General features: G+C 55.6%; 1 protein-coding gene across 1 annotated transcript in view; it reads right to left on the reverse strand.

Moving 5' to 3' along the window:
* Positions 1–10320, reverse strand: part of ELF4 (E74 like ETS transcription factor 4) — a 17536-nt gene that overhangs the window by 6145 nt on the left and 1071 nt on the right. The window contains 4 exon segments of the mRNA XM_006165856.3: positions 249–440; positions 2435–2527; positions 2892–3063; positions 6468–6738. Coding sequence (XP_006165918.1) covers positions 249–440; positions 2435–2527; positions 2892–3063; positions 6468–6539 — 529 coding nt within the window. The 5' untranslated portion in view covers positions 6540–6738.

A 10320-nucleotide genomic window follows, 5' to 3' on the forward strand; every position in this document is an offset into this window, starting at 1 on the left:
CCAAGCCGTGAGACCCGGTGTTCCAGAGAGGAGGCCTTTCAGCCCCCCCCCGCCATACTGTGCAGCCATCCCTATGTGCGGTTCCTTACAGTTTCCAACTTACTATCATGGGTACCATGTGGTTTGGGGGGGCATGTACCTCTGAGCCTTAGCCCACTCAGCCCTGCTGGTCCCCCCGGCCCTGCCCACCCCTCGAAGGCACACGTTTACACTCACACACACACTCACCCTCCCCCCTCGCCCCTTACTTCTCTTCTTTGATTTCCCAGCCTTCTTGGCACTTTCCTCTCTGAGGACCTTCTCCTCCAGAGAATGCCCCTCCTGGTCACCAGTGTCATCCACCTCATTCAGGGCATCGGGCTTGGAGGCAGGAAACAGGTAGTTGGGCAGAGTGACGGCTGGAGCAGGGACGGGGTCCGGGAGCATCTCAGAGGTGCTGACTGCAAGGAGAGAGGCCTGGGCTGGGCTGGGCAGGGCCCAGTGCAGGGAGCATGGCCCCCAGCTCAAGAGACTGCGAGAATGAGGCGGGGAGGAGTGCCTAGAATTCTAGGGCCGGGGCCTTGTTCCCCACAGCCCCAGACATTGGACACCCCCTGAAAATGCCTCCAGTGTCTCGCACCGTGATGGAAGCAGTATGTGGCTGTGGGGAGGTGGCCCCGGTCACGGCTGCCATGTTTGTAGGCCACTGCGGGGAGTGGGGGAGTCCCAGGTCAACCTGATTTAGTCATTCTCTCGTTTCACAATTTGAAGAGGCCTCAGAAATCAATTCCCCAGCTCAGTTACTGTTTCCCGATGAGGAAACTGAGGCAGACCCAGAGGTGGCAGGCCATATGCTCTAGGTCACATGGCAAGTCGGCGGACACTGAGTGAATAGCTGTTGAATCCTGGATGAATGCTAGCTCCAAGATTCAGCCCCCGGGCTTCCCTTCCCTGCTGGATCGCAGGGCAAGGACAGTCGTGGGTCCCTCTAGTGTGTGAAGAGTCCTGCCTGAGAAGGCACTGGGAGGAGTCTGCCTCGGGGAGGGGGTCTTCTGGGTCAGCAGGGGTCTGAGCCCTTGAGGCTGACCTCTAAGAACAGGGCAGGGATGGAGGTGTACCGAGCCAGATCCTGTGTTTCCCAGTCATCCTGGGAGCCAAGCAGGAAGCAGAGGGGCCTGAAAAGCCCTGGCCAATATGAGGAGACTCCCAAAATTTTGTGGAAAAACAATTCCAGTACGAGTTTATTGTAGTACAAGAAAATTTAGAAATCCACATGTAATTTTCCCCAAGATGTATTGTCCATAACCCTTGTACTATTTAGCTTTAAGAAGGAAGTTCGAATCCTATCACATGCTACGACATAGACTGAGGATATTACGCTCAGCGAAATAAGTCAGACCATCACTGACACCTCCCATGTGCATCCACTTCTATGGGGTGGCCAAGAGTAGTCCAAATCTTGCAGACAGAAAGTAAGCATGGGGGTTACCAGAAGCCACGGGCAGGGGAGATGGGGGGGGGCTGATGTTTGGGTACAGAGTTTCAGTTCTGCAAGCTACAGCGTGCTGGAGGTGGGTGGCGGTGGTGTCTGCAGGATAACACGAGTACACTGTGTACTGCTGAACAGTACACTCAGAAGTGCTCGTGGTGCAGGCTGGCCAGGTGGCATGGTGGTTAAGGCAGCTGGATCCCACAGAGCTGACTGTGTGGTTTGAGTCCCACACCTGGCAGCTTCAAATTCACATGGGGCGCATGTGCATGTGTGCCCCAAATCCTGAGAGGAGAATGGAAAAGAAGGGATTGTGGCGTGGCCATCCCCCCTGGGGGGTGATTTCTCACTTTCCTTCTCTGTCCTCCAGCCACCAAGAGCACACATACTCTACAGCAAAACTACAAAATAAATAAATAAATAAAGTAAAAGTGGTAAATTTTAGCATAATTAAAAAATTTTTTCTATTTTAGCATAATTAAAAAATTGAAGACTGGCCCTACAGCTTAGTGGTTAAGGGAGCCAGATCCCACGTGGCCGACCACAATTGAATCCCGACCCTGGCTGCTTGAAAAACATCTGGGCACGTGTGCATGAGTGCTCAAATTCTCGACAGGATGGAGAGTTGTAGAAGAGATTGAGGCCGGAGAGCGGGTTGACTGTGCCCAGGGGGTGCCCTCTCTCCATCTCTCTCTGTCTCACTTTGGTGAGTACACGCACTGTCTGGCCATTGTTTTAAAATATGGAAAACCAGTTAAAAAAAGAAGCCTCTTCCCCTCGTCTACAGTGCCCTCCTGCCCCTCCCGTGCCCTTGAGTCGTGGCCTGAGTGTGGTTACCTGCGTTGCACTGGGCGTGGGTGTGTGTGCCTGTGGGCACGTGTGCCTGGGAGTCCATCTGCAGAGGCGAGATCGTAAAATGGAATTGTTTTGGTCACCTTGACTTAAGGCACAAGGGTTCAAACTTACGGATCTGCTTCTCATCCAGAATGTCGTTGGGCGATTCCACGTTGAGCAAGACTTCAGCGGTTGACATGGTGTGTGAGGTGGCCTCATTGTCATCTGGTTCCAGGTTCCATGCGATGGGTGAGGGGGAGAAGAAACGTTCCATCAGGACACAGGGCAGGGGGCCCGCTGTAACGAGGGCCAGCCGCCAAGGGCCAGGGGAATGGTGCACAGGGGAGCCACTGCTGGGGACGCTGGCCAGAGGTACTCAGCTGCTCCCCACTCCTCATGGTCCCACCGCATCTCGAGGGCTCCCAGATCCATTAAGATGGCTCCCTCCTCTGTGGAGTGGCCCTCACTACTTTTGCTGGGGGTCTTGCCCATTCCACGTGGGGTTACTAGGAGGTGGACAGAGCTGCCGTTCCCTGAAGACAGAACCCTTTTCTCCCCCACACCTTCCCTGCCCAGGAAGGGAACAGACCTGCCAGCAAAAAGCTGCCCTCCACGATCTGGTCCTGCGCCATGCACAGCGTCCCGTCCGTGATGATGCTGTTGTGACCGTCGTCCAGCTCCAGGCCTGAGTACAGATGCAGTAATTCGGGGTAGGGAACCTGCTCCACGATCACAGCTGGGAACACTGAGGGGTCTTCCAGCTGTAGAGGAGATGGGGATCTGGTTCAAGGCCTAGTCGCCTCAGCCAGGAAGCCCTCCTGACCAGAATCTGGCTCTGGGTGCAATCCCCACTTCTTGGAACCTCGGGGCTGTCCTTTGTATAGGATGACGTGTGCTGGTCCAGCCTCGCCAGGTGATGCTTTCAGTGGGTTCCTGAATACTAGAGATGCGGTGGCGCTGCACTCTAAGGGCCAGCGATTTTTGTTGTTCTTGTTTGTTTTGTTTTGTTTTTTTAGTTTTTCTTTTTTTCCCGTAAGGCATGTGTGCTTGCCAGAGAGAAAGAAAGTAAGAAATCATCCATCACCCCTGGGGTAATGGCCATGCCACAATCCCTTCTCCTCCATTCTCCTCTCAGGATTTTGGGCACACACACACATATCTGGTGTGATTGTCAAGTTACCGGGTCTAGGACTTGAACGACAGCCTTGTGAGAGTTCAGTGCCTTAACTACCACACCACCTGCTGGAGGGCCAGCATTTTTTTTTTTTGAGAGGGTTTTGCTATAGGGCACATGTGCTCACCAGAAAGACAGAGAGAGACAGGGAGACAGAAAGTGAGAAATCACCCCCCAGGGGGAATGACTATGCTGCAATCCCTTCTCCTCCATTCTCCTCTCGGGATCTTGGGCACGCACACACATGCGCCCGACGTGAGTTTAAGCCACCGGGTCCAGGACTTGAACTGCAGTCAACTACATGGGAGTCCAGCAATGTAGCCATTACACCAACTGCTGGTCCCAGGGCCAGCATTTTTAATTGGTTGTTCTTATGGGTTCATCTGTGGTTGCCGTTAGGGCAGTCTACGGGATGGGTGAGCCTGAGGCCAGTAGAAGGGATTTGCTGATAATGAGACTGAGGGGCCCAAGCTAGAGTTAGCTGAGGGATTCAGCTTAGAGTCAGGATTGGGAGCTCAGACATTTAGGGCTCAGTCTGTGACAACAACAGTGGGAGTGAAGACAGGACTGAGGCACCACAAAGTTTGTGTACTGTCTCACCAAAAAAAAAAAAAAATCAGTTCTTCAATTGTACTATCCACATTTCAAGTGTTCCACAGCCACTTGTGGCCTCACACTGAGCAGCACAAATCTAGAACATTTCCAGTGTTCCAGAAAATTCCATGGGATTATGCTGCCTGGGTTTGAAACCAAACTCTGTTACTAGCAGCGTGACCTTGGGCAAATCACATAAACCTTCCTGTATAGCAGCATTGTCATTTGGACCCCACTGGGTTGTTTAGGCAGATCAATACACATAAAACGCTCAGGGCAGGGCCTGGTGCAGAGTAAGTGCTCAGGTTTTGTTAGGTATCGGGGACCTTGGGGAGGCTGGTAAGGGTTTATTTCTTAACCTGGTTGGTGGATACATGGGCATTCATTTCATAGTTTATCTGTAAGACTTACGCACTCTTTTATATTGATGATACATTTTACAATGAAAATTGTTTCCTAGAGAGAGTGAAAGGGAGGTCAAAAGTAAAAAGAGAGTGGAGACTACCATGTGGAGAAGAAAGGAGCTAAGAATGTAGGATTTTTTGGTATTCTTTCGGTTTTTGCCATAGGACATATATGCTCACCGGGGAAAGATGGGGCAAGACACAGAGAGGGAAAGTGAGAAAGCAACCTCCAGGGGTATGACCATCCACAGTCCCTTCTCCTCCATTCTCCAGTCAGGATTTGGGGTACACACACACACACGTGCGCACGCGCACACTCAGCATGAGTTTCTAGCCTCTAAGTCCAGGATTTGAAGTGCAGTCAGCCACGTGGGAGTCCCGCACCTAACCACCACACCACCTGCTGGCCCAGAAGGTAGTGTTTTGAAGAGGGGAGAAGAAGGGTGGGAGGGTTTTCTCTTAGGGTTGAGAGACCGGCCTACAGATATTCTGGGTGGAGATGAAAGATCTGAGAGGTCTGAAAGCTAAAAGCGAGTGAGGAGAGGATGGATGGTTTGAGGTCTTGCAGGAGGCAGGAGAGAGGAGATTAAGTACAGGGGTATGGAGTTACTCTTGCAAGGGAGAGGGACACGTCTACCCCTCAGGCCAGTGGGAGGGAAGTTAGAAAAGGGGATATTAGAGAGAAAGGGGAGAAGGGAGGGCCATTGGGGCCTCCTTGACTTTGAGCCCCTCCGTGGACTGGAGAGGCTGTCTGCCGAGCGTGGAGCGTACGTTGGGGAGGGGAGAACAGCTTCTATGAAGAACAGAAGCAGTTGCTGAGCAGACTAGAAAGAAGCAGAAAATGACAGGTAGCGTTGAGAACCCGGATCCGGTTAGCTGCTTCTTCTCTTCTCCTCACCTGATGCCTTGCATGAGGCTCGGCAAGCCAGAGGTGGGCAAGAAAATCCATCTACTTAGGTTAAGTGTGAGCTGGAGAGAAAGCACAATGCGCTCAAAGCCCACTAGGGGGCAGCCTCTGGCCGGCAGCTACAGGCTGGGCAGGTCTGCAGCTGGACAGTTTTCCATCCTGACAGGATTTGGGATGGAGAGCATCAGAGTTGGGCTGGGATGACCTTAGAGATAACCCAGTAGGGTCTCCTAGAGAAGATGGAGAGACGGCAGCCAGATAGGTAGGGGACAGGACTTGCTCAGGTGACACTGTCGCTGTACTGGGATCAGACACCAGGGCTCCTGACGGCTGATCTTCCATTCCCTCTACTATACCTGGCTGCCTGCTCTTTCTCCATTTTGTGGAAGCAGGAGACCAGAGGGTAACCACGAGCATGCCAGGACACCACCCAACGGGCGCATCCAAGTGCACAGGCCAGATATGGGGCAGTGGGACCTGAGCACCAAAATCCTGGCCTATTTTCCAACTTGCTCCTACCAGAAGACCTGTTTCCAGTTTCCCTCAGCTTCTCAGTTGATGTCAAAAAGACATGGGTCAAAAGTGGGTAATGGACAGGCCCACTGACTGGGCTAGAGACATGGGTCTGAAGACACCAGGCGTAGGCCTCATCCTGTAATCCCAGCCAGCAGACTCCCGCGAATCAGTTATCCCAGCAGCTTTCTCACCGTGACACTGTGAGCGAGGAGGTGGCTGAAACGCATATGGTGTCAGTGGACCCAAGCTTGTGCGTTTGGTCCCTAGTGCTGACTGACCAACAGCTCGCCTGGTTTATTGAGCAGCTACTTGGCTGACTTAAGTCGTTGCATGCACGGTGCAACTGCACATGGGTAAGCGGCTCCCTGACTGACTGCCTGGTGCCTACTGACCGGCTGCAGGAGTGACTGGCTGGTGCACAGGCCCAGGCCCTGAATGTAGTAGGTACTGACTGATATTTGCTGACAGGCTAGCCATCCAGGCAGCTGGCTCCCTGGCCGTCTACCTGCCTGTCCGTGTGTATCTGATCGTCCATACTGCCTGACTGTGCTTGGTTCTCTGGGGCCATACCTGGTGGATATCATCCATCCCGTTGCTTGCAAACTCAAAGATCAGGTCACTGGGCTGCAGGGTAATAGCCATGCTGTCTTCTCAGAGAGCTGACTGCGGGGTTTGCAGGGCTCTCTGGAGCTGCAGGACTTCTCGACGAAGAGATGCTGCTCAGGGACCTTGGACCCACCCCCTGAGCCACAGTAGAAGAGGGGGGTAGAGAGCTGGGGCAGCTGGTGGCCTAGGCCAGGCTCAAGGCCACATGCTGGGCCGGGCCAACCGCAGGAGCGACCTAAGGAGAAGGAAGAGATGGGCAGTGAGTAAGTCACCTTCCTTCTGTTGCCAGGATGAACTACCAGTCGAGGGACTGTTGAAAGGGAAGGACAATGGGACAAGGGTGTGGAAAAGAAAGGAGGCAGGGGCCAGACCATGGCATAGTTGTAAAACTAGCGGTCTGTGAGGCTGCCCCGTGTGGGAAGGTTCTGGGTTCGTGGCCAGAGACCTCCCTGAGTACACTGTGTACACGTGCACCGTGCCTGTGAGCCAGCGCTGGCTGGGGCTGGGGGTGGATCGAGGCATCAGACCCTGTTGGAGGTGCTGTCTCCCTGTCTCGCTCACACATGGAATGACTAAGTCAACTTGAAAAAAAGAAAGGAGGCAGAAGAGGAAGAAGGAAAAAGAGGCATGGCTGAGGCTCAATGCCTGTCTGGGTCACCGGCATCTGCACCTTGTGCTAGCCCCAAATGCTCGCAGCCTCTTCCTTCCCTCCCTGGAGAAGGGTGATAGGCAGAAGGACCTCTGGCTCGTTCCACCCTGGAGACTAGACCCCAGGGCATGGCCACAGGAGAAGGCATGGGCAGCAGCACGAAGAACCCCTCCACTTGCCTAAGGAGGTTCAGGAGGGCTGAGTGGGCCACTGGCATGCACAGCCACTCTCCCAGCTCTGCCTGGCTCCAGCTGGAGTCCGGGTGTTTACCTTGGGAGTGGAGGGTGGTTAGCTCCGAGGGGCAGAGTCTACAGAGGAAGAATATCTCCCTGCGGGGGTCGCGTTGTCAGAGCCAGCAGAGGCTGACCCTGCTCTCAGGAATGGGCCCCACCTCCAGAGAGCCCAGAGACCGGGGCCGGGTGGGTCCCATGCCCTCGGCACCCACCGCCCCCACTACCACCCACCCCAGAGAGGATGGCTTCTGTGCTGTGTGTGGGTTTGTGTTCTTGGTTCTGCTTTGCTTTCAGTTTCAAGACTGAACTGTCACCCTGGGAACTTAAGAGGAGAGCCCTGGCTGGGGGAGGGGCTGGCGGAAACTTCTGGCCTCCAGGACCAGCCCAGGCCCCTTTTCCAGGAAATCTGTCCACTGCAGCCCACACTTGGCTTTGCTCTCCCTGCATGCCCATCACCCCTCCCCCCTGCTCACAGGTTGCATCCGGAGGGGTCATCTGGGCACCAGTTGTTCCTCACCCCCACTCCTGGGGATGTCACCTCCCAGAGCCCTTGCCCAGCCTGCCTGCCTGCAGCCTGCTCTGCCCCTCCACCCCTGCACACAGGGACTTCTTCATAGCCAGGCCCATGTCTTTAGCCCTCCAGGCTCTGCTGTGAATGTGTGGATGTCAGCCTGGGTGGTTCTACCTGGGTCTACCCGAGAACTGGATCCACACACTGCAGGAGTGGCCCCTTAGCCCCACCTCCTGAAGGCTCCCTCGAGGACGTGCCAGGGTGACCAGACCTACTCCCGGCCGGAAAGAGATGCGGAACCACAGAGAGGGGCAAAGAGGAGGAAAGGAAGGGGGACCATGGTGACCTCCTTGATGACCGCTGTCCCTCACAGGAGACACCCCACCTCCACTCTGTCCTGTCTCAGCTTCCCTTGGGGGTAAGAGACAGCCCTTCTAGGTCCACCCTCGGCGGATGGAGAGGGGCCCCCAGGAGAACCATGGGGCTGGCCCTGGTTGGGGCCCTCCCATTCTCCCCCCACACTCTGCCTGTGACCCGGGCTCCTGTGGCCAGCGAGGCCTCCCAGGGCCATTTGTGCTTGGAAGGTCTGTCTCGGAGCCCAGCTGAAGCGCCCAAGGCCTGCATTCCACAGCTCCGCCCTCCCACGGGTCTGTCTGTCCCCAGGACACATTCTCATACTAATCAAATGAAAGGTGATCACTTTCACCTAATCCCGCTCTGTCTAAACACGAACTGCCTGGTCCGCCTCCTCCCCCCAAGGTCATCCCGCTGGGGCCCTTCCCTCCGGCCTCATCATCCCTCTGGCCCCTCTGGCGGGCTCTTCACAGCTCAGTACTTCAGTGTTGCAAGCTCATTGCCCACGGGGAATGTCTGTGCACCTTTCTTACCTCCCCCATTAATGGGGGCTTCCTTAAGGGTGGGGACGACTGTGCTGGTCGCTAGGGAGACCTCAGTACCTTGCACCGAGTCTGGCATGTGGAAAAAAAAAGCCACTCCCTTCGTGTTTGCGGAGTGAATGCACAAACGGCTGGCTGGCGGGCTGGACTTGGTCAGTCAGCATCCCTGAGTCCGTCTTCCCGGCGGTAAGTGTTCCCGGGCGGTAAGCGTGCACCAGTGCGGGCGGGTGTCACGTACCCTGCATGCTCTACACATCTGGGTATTTCTGTGCACTAGCTGTGCTCGCTGTGGGCGCGCAAATGCACCACACGCAGACCTGCGTGCAGGGTGTGTGCCTGCATCCCAAGTGTGGGGATGCGTACGTGAGAGCCTCTGTGTGTCAAAGGGCTGCCCTGGCCTGGCCTGCAAAGCCACGCGCTCAGTCAGTTCCTCCTCCCGGGCCTGCGTGACAACAGCGGCAAGCGTACAGGCTGTGGTGAAGATGGGGGTGGCCAGGGTGGAGCTGGGCTCCTGCTCCTTTTGCAAGCTTTGCTTCCAGGAAGAAGAGGATGCCAGCTGTGGGGTAGGTATGTGGCCTGGGGTCCTGGCGGTGAGTCCCCCCCCCCAGCTCCAATCTGCTGGAGGAGGGGGAGGAAGGGCAGGCAGGGCACTGGACTGTGCTGAGGCATCCACGCGGAGCAGAGGCTTGAAATGAAAGAAAGAGCCAATTCCTATCCACGTTCTCTTCTGTGTCTGCGGACGAAGTATGGCGATTCGGGACCCGGATGGGGCGGGTCCCGTGATCCTGGGCTTGTGAGGTGTGGTGAGCTGTACCCAGCACCCAGACTCATCCCAGCAACTGCATCTGCCCTGAGCTCGAAGCTAAGGAGGAAGTAGCCGTCCTTCCCTCTTGGCCAAGTGTAAGAAATGACCCCCTCCCCATGGAACCTTCCAGTCCAGAAAGTTTTCCCCCTCCCCTTTCAGATGTTTGAGGATTTGAAAGTGAGAGGTGGAGAAAGGCTCATTTGCATGTTCACTCACTCTCCCCAGCAGAGGAGTGAACAACCTCCCCCAGTCCCTCAAAATAACCTCCCTCTCCCAGGAACCTGAAACCAAAGAAGCCACCACCACTGAGGGCCCGCCCTGCTGGAGGCCAGAGAGGCCTACCCTGGGGCCCATCCTTCCCGAGCTCTTTGGCCGGACACAGCTTCAGCAGCCCAGAGCATGGGCTGCTGCCTCACCAGCGGGGGGCTAGGGGACAGCGCACAGACATCAGGAGGAGGCCGGGAACCCTGGGTGGCTGGTGCGGGATGCCCTGGCCTGCCCCAGCCTTGCAGGGTTCACAGCTGGCTGCTGTCAAAGTCCACCTGGCTTCCAGGGTGGCAAGAGCTCCACTCCCTTCATGCCTTTCCCTTCGAGACACTGCAGGACGCCTGGCTCTCAGGGCCTGTCCTTTTTATTTTTTTGGAGAGGTTTTTTGCTATGGGATGTGTGCGCTCACCAGAAAGACAGAGAGAGACAGAGAGACAGAAAGCGAGAAATCACCCC

The sequence above is a fragment of the Tupaia chinensis genome, unplaced genomic scaffold (assembly GCF_000334495.1).
Source record: "Tupaia chinensis unplaced genomic scaffold, TupChi_1.0 Scaffold144058_2, whole genome shotgun sequence".
In the NCBI taxonomy this organism is placed as follows: domain Eukaryota; kingdom Metazoa; phylum Chordata; class Mammalia; order Scandentia; family Tupaiidae; genus Tupaia; species Tupaia belangeri.